This window comes from Phyllostomus hastatus, unplaced genomic scaffold (assembly GCF_019186645.2).
Source record: "Phyllostomus hastatus isolate PE091 unplaced genomic scaffold, TTU_PhHast_1.1 phas_scaffold_317, whole genome shotgun sequence".
In the NCBI taxonomy this organism is placed as follows: Eukaryota; Metazoa; Chordata; class Mammalia; order Chiroptera; family Phyllostomidae; genus Phyllostomus; species Phyllostomus hastatus.
The window spans coordinates 26,150,919-26,168,657 of NW_025334023.1; the positions used below are offsets into that span (position 1 = coordinate 26,150,919).

A 17,739-nucleotide genomic window follows, 5' to 3' on the forward strand; every position below is an offset into this window, starting at 1 on the left:
CATCTGGCCTTCCTTGACCTCCACATTCCTGTCTCAATTACGCTCGCCCCTCAGATCCTTGACTTTCTTTTGAGACCCTCGTCCCTAGTATTCTCTTCAGCATCTCTTATTTCTAAAATTTCCCTCCTTCCACAGGCTCTTCATCCCTACAGCCTCGTGGGACCCTCTCACCCCAGCAGCCAGCACCTCCCTTGCTCAGAGGCAGCACGAGAGGATGCTGCTAGAGCAACACGTCCCGGCCGGCGTCCGAGGGGCGCCACAGGGTCCTCCCGCTCCCCGGCAGCACCCGGGCGCGGTGCAGTCTGGGGGAACATGGCCGCTTCCGGTCTCCCTCCCGGGCCGGCGTTGGCCTGACCGAGGTCCTGGCCGGCGCACTCCTCCCTCTGCTCCTCCCGCCCGGTTGCGGTGGAGGTCGCTTCAGCCTTTCCGTCCCTCTGCCCGCGCCGCGCCATGGAGAAGAGCTCAAGCTGCGAGAGTCTTGACACCCACCCAGCGGCAGCACGGCCGCCCAGCGTGGATTCCCTGTCCAGGTAACTGGGACGCCCAGGGCCCCGCCCAGCGTCCAAGGGATAGGGGAATGAGAGGGTCCGGGGACCGCTGGATGGTGTCCCAACTGGCAGACTCTGGTTCTCCAAGGCTGCGCCGGAATTCCTTCCCTGGGACTTGAGAGAGCCACTTCCTCCCTCTCTGGGGCGTAGAGGCTGGGAAAAAGGAGGTTAAAGCTCACTGCTTCTCTAACGCCCCCTCTACCTTTTGTATTCCAATTTAGTTTTATCCCCGGTTGAGGTAGCTCTGTTCACTCCTTTCTCTGGTCGCTCGTTTCCTCTCAAATCAATTTTTTTAGACATCCCTACTCCCTCCCCTTTGCCCCATTTCCTCCCTGCCTTTTTCTTTACTATTCTTTCCCAAACTACCCTCCAGCTTTTCTTCAACCCATCTTTATGGCTTTGGTTTTTGAACTCTTGCCCATCCCTTTCCTCTCTTTTCTGTCAGTTCACTTTCATATATCTGATGATTTTTCCAACTCTCTGAACCCATCCCCCTACTTTACTTAAGAATGTAAATAAAAATGCCCACTGTGCTCGCTTGTCTATATCTTCCAGCTGAAAGTCATTACCTAGAAATCTGAGTAATTCTCATCCCTGAGTGAATAGTGAGTGGTAGTTTTCTTATTAGGTTACCGGTTCTCCAGGTTATTTCTCTTCTACCTGATGAGATTCCCCACCCCCGTAATTTTGAGAACTTAGTATGCAGCTTTGGAGAGAGTTCTTGTGAATATCAAGCAGACAGGTTTTAGGTGCAAGTTTTTTCTTTGGTTTCTTTAAAATAGCGATTTAAAATTTTGTTAAGAAATAATTGGAGATTGTATTTGTTATTTAGCCACAAGGAAGTCGTTCTTTTCCATTGAAAAATAGTGCACACACAATTTTTTCCCCCTGAGTAAATTGAAGTTGCTGTCTGTTTTAATTCATTTTGGACTCTGATGAATATGAGTGATACTGGTATTTTTTTCCCTATTGCTGTTCTGGACCTCATTGGGAAAGTATGAGCTGATTCCATCATTTTAAATTAGATTCCCTTCCTATAGGCACTAGTCTCCCTTTTTTGGAGTCATTAACGAGCACAGCTTAATTGTTGGTTTAATTGTCTTCTCTACTAGGTTATAAGCTACTAAACACAAGGGCCATAACTTGTTCAGCTGCTTATCCCCAGCAGTTGACAGAGACCTTGCATGCCAGAGTTGCTCAGTAAATGTATTTTTGAATTTTTAGATTGAATTATCCAGGAGAGAATTTTTCTTTGCGTTTGATTGTGTACATTGTGCACTGAAGCATTTTGTGAAACCTATGTTTACTAGTCTGAAATTTAGAAAGCTGAAAATTTACATACTCTTCTGTACAACCATTCAGAAAACAGATTGGAAAATTATAATTTTATGGGAAAGTTACAAATGACAACTACGGTTCAGAATAGAATGTAAAGAAAACCAGTGAGACAACCAGTAACCTCATCCAAGTCAGAGGATTTAAAACTACAGGAGGCAGCATAGTCTCTTAGAAAATGGAAAGTACTAGGAGTCAGGAGGCCCAGGCTCTAAAATCCTTGCTTGTTTTAGGTAGCTAGTTGGCCTGTATCATTTAACTTTTTCTATATGAAGTTTTCTCATCTTTTAAAATAAGGGGTTGATCTAGCGGATCTCTAAGATTTCTTAGAACTCTAAATTTCTATCATTCTTTACCTTGATAATACTAAGATGAATGCATTCTTATCAATCATTCTTATTCATATCACTTATTAATTAAGAATGTATTTTGTCACTTACTAAGGTGAGTGCATTCTTATCAAATATTTCCTTTACAAATAACCTTTGTTTTAGGTTTTTGAAATTACACTAAATAAATGTTGTTTATTATTACAAATTAATGTACCTAATTGTGCCACTTAAACACTTATTTCCTAAAGATAAAAGAAAGCTCAGCAATTGTAGTTAGAGTTTATAGATCTATTTTAATATCTTAATAAAAAATTATGTTACTAATGGAAGAATTTAAGAGCTTTTTGAAAGAATTTTGACTATCATGTTAGTGTCATCTTCTCTGGACAAAAATATAAGTACGACTCTCCACTTTCGCATGTCAATGCCAGCTTGCATGCCTCTGCTTTTGAAGGTAGAAAGATAACATTTATTGAATGTCTACTGTATAGAATTCATCCTTGCTAAATCTTTTATATCTTTTAGTTCATGAATGATTATAACTATTGGTGGCACTTTTATCAACAGTAAAGAATAGCTACATTGTAGACACTTTTTGGAAAGTTTGTATTTGCACTTACTCTAAGCTGACAATCACAGGTGATTCTAGTACAAAGGCAGGGCGGACAACCATGGTTATAATAGCTATCTATGTTAAGTGGCTGCCCAGCTTGTTTTTACTTGTTAACCTATGATTAACCAAAAAATAGATGTTTGAACTATGTTATCTCAGCCTTTTGCAGAAATGTTGCTTTTAAGTTGTAGTTTATTTTTATGCTTTCTGTTTTATACAATTAGGAAATTTTTTATTTCAAATTTTGTATTAGAAAATTACCTTGTGAATTTGTTTTGATATCCCTGCAAAATATGGTTAATAATACAGTTTCATATGTTGTAGATTGTCTTTTACATACTAAGTTGACATAAATTTCTGCTGAGTTTAGCTCCAATGAAAATTATGCAAAAAATTATGTGTATTTCCTGTTTGTTTGAAAATGGAAACTATGTAACTGATTATCCTCTTTAGCTTAGCAAATTTGTAACTGAAGTTGGTAATAGACTCATCTCTAATTCCTTTTATTAGATTCAGTTTAAATACGTGTTGTGTTTAAATATGTTAATTTGTAAGGTGTTTTGGGAAGTATATAAGTCTGAAAAACAATACACAAACTTATCAGGTTGCCCTTTTTAAAAAAATTTTAAATGATGCACTCCATTGAAGTTGGATGACTGGCTCTTGTGGGATCTGTAGTGCACAGGAAACATATGTTGAGTCTTGATATATACACACACACACGTATATATACATATATACATATGTGTGTATGTATACACACAGAGAGACATATATACATATATATGCATACTCATCTCAAACTCGTTATGGCTTCTAGTTTTGCCTTCTAGGTTGTCATAGGCTTGCTGCCTTCGGTCACAAAAGAGCAATTGCATTCTTTCTTTTGACTTTTTAAAAAAAAATTTTCAGTTACAGTTGACATTCAATATTATATGAGTTTCAGGTACACCACATAGTGGTTAGATATCTACATAACTTGCAAAGTGATCCCCGATAAGTCTAGGGCCCACCTGGTACACGTAGTTATTACAATATTACTGGACTACATGCCCTATGCTATACTTTTCATCCTTGTGCATTTGATTCTTTATATGACACGACGATAGCAGTTTCCTAATTAGCATCCTTAAAAAAATGGAATTTTCTTTGGTGAGTCCTGTCTGGTATTACCCTGCTACAATGAGCTGTTCAGCAGCTCTTGTACATCATCTTGCTCTATATTGCCCATTCTTCTACATGTTCAGACCCACAGAGTTGTGAAAAAATTCATTTCAGCATAATGATAATTTGTTTTCTATAATTTTATTCTTATTGTCTTTGCTCTGATTCTTGATAGAAATATGTGACTTATATGAGATATAGATAAAACAATACTGTAGGCTATATATTATAGCTATTTTATGAGAGCCTCAGAATTGTAGGAGTTATACAGCAAAGTTGAAAACTATATTGGTACTATTCTGCCTTAGTCTGGTTTTCTATTTTTCCAGTTTGTCTGCTGCTATAAAATATATTGCTTGAGTGTGTTTCTTTACTTTTACTATGTATGATCAAATGCTAATACAGTTGACCCTTGAACAACATGGGTTTGAAGGGCACCAGTCCACTTACATGTGGATTTTTTTCTTTTTTTTCTTTTTTTTAAAGGTTTTATTTATTTATTTTTACAGAGAGGGAAAGAGAGGGAGAGAAACATCAATGTGTGGTTGCCTGTTGCACACCCCTACTGGGGATCTGGCCTCCAACACAGGCATGTGCTGTGACTGGGATTCGAACCGGCGACCCTTTTGTTCACAGGCCAGCACTCAATCCACTGAGCCACACCAGCCAGGGCTGGATTTTTTTTTCAATAAATACCTGTACTGTTTTGATCATAGTTGGGAGTTCACGGATACGGAGAGCCACTGGATGCATTGATCTACACCATTTTATATAGGGGACTTAACATATCTGTGAATTTTGATATCTATGGGGTTCCTGGAACCAATCCCATGCAGGCACTGAGGGACAGCTAAGTTTTTGAGTAGTCAAAAGTTATACTTCGATTTTCAACTGCTGGAGGGTCGGCACCCCAGCTCCCATATTGTTCAAGGGTCAGCCATGTTTGTCTAGTGCCAAATATGTGCCCAGTGAACATTTGAATAAAGAAATGGTGACTGAATGTTCACCACTTGCTTATTTGTTGTTTCCACTCAAAGGATTGAGTGGAAAAAGCATTTTCTTCAGTTGAATTTTGCCTATAACCTCACAACTTCAAGTTCAAGATGAAGTTATTCTTGCATGAAGCCCCTTGACACCCTGAGCTGATTTTATTTACTGCATTATGTTTCCTGTATTTAGTCCTATATGTCTTTGTGATATTATGTTCTCTTAGTCAACCTGCGTTTCCATCAGCTGTTCTTGATTACTTTTGTACTCTTCCCAACTTATCTTGTCGGTGATTTTATTTCATGTGTATTTCTTTAATCCTTTATGTATCCTCATGCTGTGATTATTCTGGGCACCACTGCTTTGTTTCAGATTATTTTGATTTATCAGTTGATTTTTAGTTTATAAATTCATTATCACTTATAAATATCCCATACTTACATTTAACTTAGATTAAAACAAATCAAAGGGGAGGTACCCATAATATACTGAAAATGTACTGTCCAACTATATACATTTTTAAATGGAGTCTTCCTTGAAATTGTCATCACTGGAAAACAAGAAACTCTGGATTTCTGTTTCCATGAACTTTGATGGTACTTATAAACTGAAGAGGTAGGAGAGTTTTTAAGACTTCTAAAACACATTTTGTAGCAAGGTCTCATCTTTAGTTTTATCTTCAAGGTCATTGATAGATATGTTGTTGGTAGGAAATATGCTTTTGGGTTGTTTTTCCAGTAGTAGTGATGGATTTGTGTCCAATCATACATTCTTACATTTCCTTTGTGACTCTTGGCATGTCTTTTGAGGCAGCTGGCCAGGACTTATTGTAGAAGCTATAGCCATAGAGCAAAGTGAAGCTAACAGGTTGAACCACCAATTTTGGCCTTATTATTAGCACTTTGCATCTGACATTGAAAATATCAATAGCCTAAAGATTACTTGTGTTGGATTTCATTATTCTGGGACTCTAAAAAAACTTAAAATTTCTGTAAGATAAGATACGATATTATTACAAACTAATTAGTAATTATTGTGTAGATTTTCAGAAAGCGCATTTAAAGAGATTAATTACATTACTAATCAAAAGTGTATGTTAATACCACAGCTAAGATTGGGATCCATATATGTTTTCTTCTTTCCTCCTTATGCTATCATGAGTAGTCCTCTATTAATGTAGATCCATAGTTCCTAGACCAGTAGCATCAGCAACTCTTGGGAATTTGTTAAAAATGTAGATTCCCTGGTCCCACTTCATATCTAACTGAATGAAAAACTCTGGGGGTGGAACCCACAGTTGGTGCTTTTGCAAGTCCTCTAGGTGATACTGATACATGGAGATGTTTGAGAACCACTGCCTTCAGTCTTTTACTAATTGTTGCCTAGTAACTGCATCAGTATTAGTTGAAATAGGCTAAGTGATGACCTGTGTTAGAGCTACCTACAATAAGCCTATTACTTGAGAGCATTTTTGTAAAATATTAACTGAAGTAGTAGAAAGTAAGTCATCTCATAGATTTATTGTATCTAATTGTTAGGGAATTTTCCCAGGTCTTTTATTTCTCCACCGTGAGTAACACAAATCAAGAATACACATCTTAGGCTTTTTCTTAAAAATAGATCCTAGATGAGCTACATTAATGGTAGCATGCATGTAAAAAATGTGTTATGAAGAGGTGATTCAGGACATCACCTGAACCAATAAAGCCTGAATTATGCCCAAGGGAAGGAAATAACCCAGATACAGATGTCCAGAAAGCATTAAGTTTGTTTTGGAAAGCTGCTAGGTTAATGCTATTGTATTCAGAATCTCCCTGGGCCAAAGATGGCATGTGATTCAGCAGTTGACCAGTGGATTTTAGTATAGAATATTTTCTCTTTTTAAGGTAATTAGTTTTGAATAGGTAAAGCAGTTTGTGCCTATTGTATGCTTTACATGGATTAAAAACTATTGAGAGGTTATAGTCAAGATTGGGAGTGATTTTGTAAGCCTGGCTTCCACAGGAAGTCAGGTTAAAAATGGAACTATAAAAAAAGAAAAGATTGGTATAAGGTTATTAAAATTAAAGGGACTAGAGAAGATGTCCTCTTAATGAAAATAATAATCTCAATTCCCTTTCCTGTAACTTTATTACACAGAACTAATTGTGTTTATCCCTCTTAATGTGTTTCTATATATGTATCAACATTGTCATCTGTACAGACCGCTAATGAGCAAGCTTTATAATTCTTCCCCTGCTCAAGTACATAGTACCCATGGCAGTAATTGCTGATGAAATTTCATTCTTTCAAAGACTCTTACTGGATGTGATTAACTCTTAGGCTCACTAAACAGTTTTTATTCTAGATGAAATAAGGGCCAATCTATGTTTTCAATATAATAAAAATTAACTTTTAAAATATGTTCTAATCTGTAGACTTAAAAAAATCTAAATACTGATACTTGGAAAACTCTCTCTCCTTTTTTTTTTTTTTAAGTTAGGGTTTAAGTTTAGCAGAGTATAGCAGAAAATCCAAACTAACTGTGGCTTAAAATAGAGATAATCTCCCCCACCCCCACCCCACCACACATACACACACACAGGCCCAAAGATAGTCCCTCTGGCTGGTGTGGCTCAGTTGGTTGGAGCGTCTTCCTGTAACTGAGGTGTTGTGGGTTCAACAATTACTAGTTGGGGGCACATACATAGTGTGCAGGTTTGGTTCCCTGTCCAGGGACTTAGAATCCCTGGTCTGGGTGTATATGGGAGGCAACCAGTAATGTTTCTCTCTGGCATCAATATTTCTCTCTCCCCCTACCTTTCTCTCTAAAAAACAATGAAAAAATGTCCTTGGGTGAGGATAAAAAAAAAAAGCCCAAAGATAGTCAATATAGATCTGATATGGTGAATCTGGAGTATCAAGGACAGAAATTCTGTCTAACTTGACTGTTATTTCAGGAACCAAAATTGCTGTTGGAGCTCTATCTTCATCCTAGTCAAAAGGAAGGGGAAAGGGAAAAAGAGAGCCATGTTCTCTCTCTTGAAAGGATACTTTTTTGAAGTTACACGTAGTCTTTTTAAACTTATATACAGTTGGCCAGAACATGGTCCCATGGCCCTACCTAGCCACAAGGGAGGATAAGATATATAGTCTCTTCTGGGAGGCCTTGTGCTGCACCAAGAGTTGGACTTCAGTTTCCAAGGAGTAGGAGAGCCTGGGTATTGGAGACAATCAGCATTTTCTCCCACGGTATACCAAAGGAATCATTTTAAAGCAGGGAAGGCATTTTCCAGTGAAAGTCTGCAACACTTACACCAGAGGCATTCTTGGACTTGCAAGTGCAATGACCAAAATAGAAAATACACTGAAAGAGATAGTTAATATATTGTAGCAGACCAAAAAAGAGAACTGCAGTTTGGAATACTCTGAGTTTTTTAACTTTCTACCTTTTTGTGTGTATTTTCTTGGGCCAGATTTTTATGATCCAAATCTAATACCATAAAATAAAAGGGACACATTTAATAATTGCTAGATCATTAAGTGAAAGGCAAGTAGAAAACACATGAAAAATGAATAACTGCTATTTCATTTATTTCACTTGAAGAGCTCAAGGAATTGCATGGTAAAGTGGTGGTGGTGAGGATGACGGTCTTCACCGCTTCTGCCTCAGCAGTTTGATGTGTTCATTTCCAAGCCATGTATCCATTTGCTTTATTTTGCCCCAGAATATTGCCTCAGGTAATATTCTAGGTAATTACCTGCCTACTTAGGTAATTTCTCTCATTTCAATTCTAAAGATTTGGTTTTCATAAGGGAAATGAAGCTGGTCATTTTGGACCATGTTATTTTATGACTGGTTTTGTCAGTATTTCATGTTTGTTTTTATATCTTTGATTTAAAAATTTGATTGAAAATTTAGAGAAATAAGTGTTTTATGCATTTTTTGTCAGCTAATATAAATATTGATATTTGAAGCATTTGAGAGTGAGTAGAAGAGGGCAGAGAAATCTCCTTTGAATTGATACAGCATTATTCATTGGCTTAGAGGGTTTAATAGATATGCATCAAAAATATATCCTCTCCTTCGTTTACAGAGGTGCCCGTTACTGATGACTGCAAGTGAGCAGTTGTCCAAGTCGGACTTTGTTCTGTGGTTGTACACTAGCAAAAGGGATAATAACTTTAGCTGATGATGGGCTAATGATTACAAGCCCTAATTTACTTGAGCTGAGCCAAGCTGCTCGGTATACTTCAAAAATAATTTTTTTTTGTCATAAAGATGTCCTCTGTTACTGGTATTGGATAATAATCCTCAGTTATAACCAAAGGCAGTACCTAAAAATGCAAACACCTGACATAAGCTTTGCTTTTCAAGGAATAGATAGTTGTTGTAGTAATAAATTAATACTATTAACATTAAATAATATAAGTGATAGCACTTAACATTTATTGAGAGCTTGCTGTATGCTGGGCATAGTGCTAAATCCCTTAATGTATATTTTCTCATATAATCCTTAATAATTATATAAAATAAACAGTATTGTTGTTTCCATTTTACAGATGTGAAAACTGGAGATTAGGGTGAGCAATTTGATGTTTGACCCCAAAATCTGTTTAACTCCAGGCTCTGTGTGCTATAGAGAACCTGAAGACCTAGTGTGCAGGTACAGGCCAATGCTTGATAGTTAGAGGGCAGTCCAGGGCAGGTTAATTGGGCGACAGTGACAAAGAAGCCAGTTTCCTTAAAGAAGTCAGTTTCCTTGACCGCTGCACTGCTGGGGTGGGGGAGGATAAGGTGTACAATATGTTAGTGAGCTTAGTTAGAGTGTCCATATTTGGACAGAATTTTCTCTAGCTTTGAATGTTTTATTCGCACAGAAAATAGCTTGATTTTGTTTTCTTTGTTTGGTGATTAAGAGGATAGTATCATTACCATTCAAAAGAAGAGTTTTACATTAACCATCAGATAAATTGTGAAGCAGGTAAACACATGCCAAAGTTCCCTTCTACTCTCTACCTACTCCTCCCTCCCCCACAGGATTTTCAGAGTAATTTAGAATATTTTATTGTAGGGTTCCTTAAATATCTGAATTCCCCTAAGTTCCTTTGTGTTTGTTTTCAGTTAATGTGTTAAGAGCCATTGACATTTGAAGATCATCAGAAGTGAAGATAAAACATCTCAAAAATTATAATGTAAGTGAATGGGAAAATGAAAATTAAAAATGGACAAAAGTTAATATTGCCAACAATATTCTGGAATCCATATATTACCCCAAATGAAATTTTTGCATATGAATAACCAATAACTACAAACTTTAGTCCCAATTCCAAGTCCCAGTTCTTAAAATCTGTATTCTCTTCTACCTGGGGAAAAGTGGGACTAAATTTTAGTCATCGGTAATTTTCCATTAGAATTCTTTGGCTTCCATATACTGTTTTTTTCCTTTTCCTCCTTTGCTCTTTGACAAGGGCTCATGCTATTTAAAATTGTGTGTGTGTAAAAAAAAAATCATGTGTGTAGAGACTGCAGTCTTTGCTTTTCAGCTGCTGATGTGTGCTTTACCCAACTTTAACTTTACTACCGTTTTGTATGTTTCTTAGCCAAAAGTATTACCAGTTACCAAGCTGGCCTCCTCCCTTCCTCCCTTTATTCACTCCCTTCCTCCCTCCCTGCCTCCCTGCTTCCTCTCTGTAAATATTTGTTTGGCATCTACTGTGTTCTGCACAGTATGCTAGATCCAGAACTCCTAAGACTTTGGCACTGAAACAAATTATGTCATTTTTTTAATACAGTTAGGGGCATAAGAGATTATTTACTGTGACTAGGACTTGTCCTCAAATGCAGGGGAAGCTCACCTGTATATTTCAATCACGTGTGGTGCTTGGTGAACATGTAGCTGCCTATATTCCAGCCCAGGCATTCTGAAGCACTGGAAGTGGGCCCAAAATTTTCACTTAGAGGGAAAACCACCAATCCAGATGTTTTTGGATTCTAGTCTAACTCTGTAAGTTTGTAGATAAGAGAACAGACCTAGAGAAATTTAATAATTTACCCAAAGGCCCAATAGATAGAAGGCCAGGAAAGGTTGGTATTGTTTCCCCCAAAGTGACAGACAGTATTGCCTTTGGGTGCTATAAGTGATTTCCTGACTTCCAGTGCTAGATTTCACCAACTCACATAGTGAATTTTGTTGAGCCCGACAGCTTCACTGTGCATATGTAAAATTATAGCTAATCCATCATTGTTCCTAAAAAAATAACTAAAAGCACATATTGGTTATGTGCATGAAAAACATGGGCTGTTTCTTCATCTGTAGTCAGTTATGTGATTGATTTTGATCTTGAAATCATTGAGTGGAAAAAAACCCTGATAGTCCACGTAGAGGAAAAACACTTTTTCTTTTTTCCCCCATTGCACTATTCCTACTTGACCTTTACATTTCATGCTTTTGAAGAGGAGGGCTCTGATTTCATTTTTGAATGATGGTAGTAGCTAGCACAGTGCTGTGCAAATAGGTACTTGATAAATTATAGTATGAACAGTATGTAGTATGAAAACATGAACATAGGTAGTATGAAAAAACTTTGTTTTTCTCTTTGGATTCTATTAGACACTATTAAGAATGGTTTTATTTGCTTGGTTCAGAATCTGATGCTTTATGTACCAAGCCAGAGACATTAAATAATTAAAGTTATTTTATATTTTTAGTACTACATTGTTGTGGTTTGTGTTTACAATATCTCTGAGGGACCAAACTATTTAAACATTTTATAAACTATAAGAGTGTGAATTAATTTTGGTGCTGTGTATATTTTGTATTGTGTATTGTACATTGATAGTTATTGAATTGTAACCTTATATTACTAGTTATCCAATTTTATTTAAAATACTCTATAATTCTTAAATTCACTTCTAAGTTTAACTATAAAATGCAATTACCCAGTTTTTTTGGATATTTTGGATATGTGTTAATTGTAATATTTTAAAAAGTGACCTTTTTAAATCACTCATTCATTTCTGATAAATTTATTTTATTTTGTAATTACAAATTTTCTTCCTATTAAATGTTTTTTGTGCTTTTTTTGTAATCGCAGATTCAAAATCATAAATATAATAGCACTAAAAAAAGACCTTGTCTATTATGCATTCTAATTCCTTCATTTTTTATGTTGGGACAACTAAAGTTAAGGGACTTGCCTAAGAGAGGAAGTTTTATGAATGTTAAAATACACTTGAGGAAAAACCAGAATAGCATTGATTGTATTTCTATGATGATATGTATGAAATGCTTTGAAAACTGTAGTGTCACACAAATATAATATAGTTGCCGGTATGATGATAATACACCCACTGAGTTTCCTTGTGATTTAACTGAAAATGTTTACTATTGTTTAATTTAAAATCAGAAAGGAAAATACATGTGCTTGTCACTTGACTTGTTCTCCTGTTTTTGGGGGCTCATATTTTACCCAGTCTCCCTTAAGCACATGGTACTAGAATAGATAATTTGCAGGTTACTTAAAATTCTTTCACTGTGCTAATCCAATCCACATTGTTACTTAATATACTGTAATTGCACAAAATGCTCAGGGTGATACTTCTATTTTGGAAGAATTTTGTCAGAAATATTCTAAGGGAAAATGATTAATGAATGAATAAATGAATGTTCAGTATTATCAATATAATCAAAGTAGTGTGAACACATTTTGGTGTAGTTTTTATAGTCACAAAACTGTGTAACCTACATCATCTAAGTTATTTCTCGTAACAGCTTTGTCAGGTAGGCCCTCATTTGACAGATGAATAAATAAAGTGCCGAGAAGTGATATGATTGTCCAGTGTCCCTTGCTTGAAAAGGTGGAACTGGAGCTTTGACTTGAAATACCATGCTGCTTTCACTGCCTGGCATAAATCATAACATGGAAGTTTTATGGGGTATATGTTTTGCTATTTCAAATTCTAAATTTTGGAAAACTCATGACAGGTACATCTTGTCCAGCCAACCAAATTATTTAGTGTGTACTTCTCTTTAGAAGTTTGACTCATTTTGTTACTTAAATAAGAAAAGATACACAAGTATCTTTTGGATAAAAGACTCTTTCTTAGCATGGTTACCAGTGTGTGCTGCCTAAGATGATTTGAGTGTTTAAATATTTAAAAGAGTAGTGACTATGGTCTTTAGAAGTATACTGAACTGTGTAAACTCAGAAAATATACTGTGTTAAGTGATACTGCACAGTGCAGTGAAAAGTCTTGATTATCTTTTAGTCCTGAGTTCTTTAGTTCCAATTCCACTTCTTAACTGTGACTCTGGATTAGTCACTTGATTTCTCTCTGATGGATTCCTTTATTTGGAGAAAGGGTGCAGTGGTACCTGTTATCCTGTCTTTATAGGGTTGTTATCAGACCTACACATAATGGTTGATGACGATAACAATAGTTTAAAAAGTTAACAGCTATGTAGTGCATACCATGTGGTAGGCACTGTTTTAAGTATTTAACATATATTAATCCACTTAAATTGTTTTAACAATCCTGTGAGTTATAAGAATTATCAGAATCCTACTTTATAGATGGGGAATCTGAAGCACAGAGAGGTTAACTTCCTCAAGGTCTCACAGGGGATTGAACCCAGAATTTAGTACTAGGCAGTCTAGCTCCAGAGTTGATATTATGTATGGAAGATAGTGTATGTGAAAACACTTGGGACATTTGTAAAATACATACTAAGTATTAATACTTTAAAATAATATTTAAAAAGATATTTATCCTTATACAGATAGTGAAAAAAGACAAAAATAAGCAAGAAATGGTGTCCTTATTATTTATGATTTGTACCAACTAATTTGGTAAATAGGAAACAATATTCAAAATTATGGAGGGATGAATCACTGAATGATGCCAATCCTGTAAATTTTTAACTTAACCTATCCAGGCTAGCAACAGAAAGAGACATTGAATGCTCTTCTTTTCCTACTGAATGTTTTAACTTAGTTTCTACAAACAAAACAAAATACCTGTTTACTTTTATGGTTTCAAGTGTGCATTACACTGAAAGGGGAGTGGCTCATTAATATAGTATGTATAGAAAAACGAAAATATCTATCTGATAGTTTATAGAATGGCTCTGTGACTTTCTCATTTTAATAATGAATTAGATTTTTATAATGGGATGAGAAAATTACATGCAAGGTCATTCATCAAGACACTTAAGCCTAAAAGACAGTAGTCTGTCTCCATTGTTGTTTGGGATTTTTTTCATCTTAGGATAAAAAGATACATAGATTGAACCAGTCCTTCTCTCAAGATACCATGTCTTGAGAGAAACATTCCCCAGGTGTTTTCAGTGTCTGGGTAAAAGTGTTTGTTGAGCAAGTGTTTACTGAGTACGTCAACTCCCCTCTTTTAATGTACACTTTATTGACCGTACACTTCAATTTGGGATGGAAGTGTTTGTTTCTGCAAGGAAATGCAATTTCAGAGTAATGTGCTTTAAGCTGTAATGATCTGACCAATTTTCAGTTTAGTATGACATTTTCTCAGTTAAACTGATGTGTAAATATCTTTTCCCCTCTAGGCTACTTATAAATCCATGTAAGTTTTTATTTTAGCTCTTGACTGAATTTGAGTCAGATTTTTGAAGGAGTTCTGAGAAACTCTTTTAAGGGATTGCTGAGGGTGTTGAGATTTATCAGAGCTGGAGCCCAAGGTCCCTCTCACTCTCCAGTTCTTACCCAATCCCCTACAGATACACTAATTTTGGCTGTAGTACTTAGGCGTTTGCCTGTTTTATTTATTTATAGTTCCAGATAAGATCTTTGAAGAAGCAATGCTCTGCAGAAAAAATAATACCATTTTTTATACAACCTGGATTTTCAGACTTGCTGTTGCACTACTAGGTAATACATCCTGACTTTCAGTTTCGGAAATGCAGTTGATGGACATTAAAATAAAATAATACAAATTAAACTGCACCCAAGACCACGTGTACCTTACAACCTTGGGATTTTCCAGACTAAGTGCCAACATGTGCCAGCTGTCCCGGAGCTCAAGTCCCCTTTGTTTCTCTGAAGAATACAAAATGTACTTTCTCATCTCTGTCAATCAGATGCCATAATGATAAGATGATTTATGCCATTTCTTTTATACTACAGATTGGTTAAATTAAAAAATTCAGGGTTCTGGCGTAGCACTATAAAAATAGTTATAAGCTGTACATTAATTTGTTTGGGGGAGTTATTCTTTTATTTTTGGTATTCTTCAAATAGTCTGACAATAAGTCTTTTGTGTCCCAAATACTTTATACACACTACAGGCCTTTTATTATTTTTTTAAATAAGATTTTCAACAGAATGACTAATAGTGCATGAAGAGTGCTTATGACACTGTAGTCCATTGTGTAAGTATTGAGAGCAGAATTTGCATTTCTAGAAAAGCTTGCTCATAGTCAGAATATAGAACACATTTTTTAATGTTCTTCGGCAAACATGCTATGTATGTGATCAGGACATTAGTTACAGAAAATACTTTTAAAAAGAACCTTTTCTTTCCATGGAATACTGATGAGAAGTTAAATCTGCAGTAGGAGCGAAGCTGTTTAAGTAAGGCAAGTGGTTTTGATCTTACTGTAACAACTATGATCAGTAATGACCATAAGTTGAAGACCATCAGTAATGACCATCAGCAACCTCTCCCAGGTCCTCTGGAGGCATTTGTTTACTGTGACATGAAATATGTGAGACTTGTTTCCAGATTGTTTTGAATTAAGAGTGCCTAATGCTAGTAATGTTTATCTGTATCTCTAATTTTCAAAAATACTTTTTTACTTTTACTAGAACTGTTTTTATTGGACTTTGAAATATATTGGGTGAAGCAGAATATAAATATATTTATGACATCTGTTAGTGTTTGGATTTTATTTTTCTGTTCATTGCTGTGAAATACCTACAAGTGGTAGTGGGATTGACAATAAAGTAATGATAATTTCATTAACCTTCTAGGAAACGAGCAGAGCCAGAGAGGGTCCATGCTTTCATAATGCTTTCATTGAAAAGTACTGGTGATAAAGCTGGTTTTGTGATAGAAGCTTTGGGGCAGTTTTCTGCGTGGATATATCGAAAGTGACATAGGATGTGTATATGTGCGCATGAGGGGGTGTGTGTATGTGTGTAATGCATTTTTAAAAACTTTTGCTCCTGATTTTTGTACTTTGTATTGTGATTCATCCATTAAAACTCTTTTTTACGTTAAGAAATTTGTACATTCAGTTATCTTGGTGAAATAAGGACATTTTACAGTACAGATTTAAGTGAAAATACTTTTAGGGCTAAGTGCTTTCCTTAGAAATTTAATTAGTGGATTCCTCCTTAGAAGGAGATCTTTATTTCTGATTTTGTCTTGTTTTCCCTTCTGAAGAGGGTACTCTTGTATTTCCACAGTGCTATATGTTGAACACTTTGTATCAGTGTTTTTGATCCTTTCACAGTCTTACAAGGTATCATTTTATTTTATAAGAAAGAATTTAGGTTAAGTAATTTACCTGAATTATTACTTGCTAAATGGTGAAACCAAGTCTCTGTGACCCTAAAACTCATGTTTTCGGCCACAAAGCAGTTCTGTGCTTGTGTTCTGTTCCTGGTTTCTGTTGCATCCTTTATATCCCTTTGTTCCCACACTGCACTATTAAGAGATATTTAACATATCCAGCACCTTTAGACTGTAAGTTCCTTGAAGAAAATGAATCAGTTCTTAATTCTATTCCCAGTATACAATACATTGATAATATTAGTAAATGTCTGTAAAAGAGTATGAAAGATGAGATTTAGGAAGTTCCTGTTCCTCAAATGGAAGGAAAGAGTGGGAAGAACAGGAAGCAGAGTGCCTAGGAGGCTTTTAGTTAGAGGTAGAGGTTCTTAGTCTCCATCCTCCATCCTCCGTCCTCCCTCCAAATTCATTTATTAAGACATAATTTTCTTTTTTAAAAAAGTATATATTTATTAATTTGAGAGGAAAGAGGGGAAAGAGAGAGAGAAACATTTATGAGAGAAACATTGATTGGTTGCCTCCCATACATGCCCTGACTGGCAATCGAACCTACAACCTAGGTATGTGCCCTGACTAGATGTTGAATCTGCAACCTATTGGTGCATGGGATGACACTCCGACCAACTGAACCACACTGGCCAGAGCAGGAATAAGTATGACTGACTAACTAACTAAATAAATAAATAAATAAAATCTCCTAACTGAAAGAAAAAATAGTGATACTATTTTGAAAAGCAGTAATTTCTATCTCCTTAGCAATAATTTGTTTGTATAACTGTTCACCTAAATATTACACTTTGAAATAGAATGTTTGAGACCAAAAAGGTGGAACATCGTACTTAAGTATAGTGAGCCAAGGAAGAAGACATTCTGTTATAATTACAGCAGGCCAGTAAATGTGTGGGAATGACTAATAGATGATGGGATTTCTGTTTTGATCTTGTGGTGGAAAGAAAACTGCCACTCTGGCTAAGCTGGTAGCAGGACTATTAAAAAACAGCATGACTAGTAAGTAGAGCTTATATTATGCCTTTCATACTGTCAACCTAAGTTCTGTTCTTTCATATGTAAGTGTGCATATGTTTGTTCATTTGGTTATTGTGTGGAATCAGAAGGTAACATTTAAATAATATTGACTTGATTCTTTTAAATTAGGAATAAAGAGAATAATATAGTTTAGGGTGGAATGAAGAATTGGTTAAAGAAAGGGGAATTCTAGTGAGAGTAACTTCC

The 17,739-nt window shown here is 35.9% G+C and overlaps 1 protein-coding gene across 2 annotated transcripts in view; it reads left to right on the top strand.

The window, feature by feature from the left end:
* Nucleotides 1-294: 294 nt before the first annotated feature.
* MTMR2 (myotubularin related protein 2) overlaps nt 295-17,739 on the top strand; it is a 115,270-nt gene continuing 97,825 nt past the window's right edge. Inside the window, exons 1-2 of one of the 2 annotated variants that reach the window (XM_045818176.1) lie at nt 295-530; nt 10,084-10,154. Coding sequence is in view for 1 of the 2 variants with exons in the window: in XM_045818175.1 (XP_045674131.1) it covers nt 451-530 (80 nt within the window). In the remaining variant the exon portion in view is untranslated. The remainder of the gene's footprint in view (nt 531-10,083; nt 10,155-17,739) is intronic. The other variant, XM_045818175.1, reaches the window with a different exon arrangement.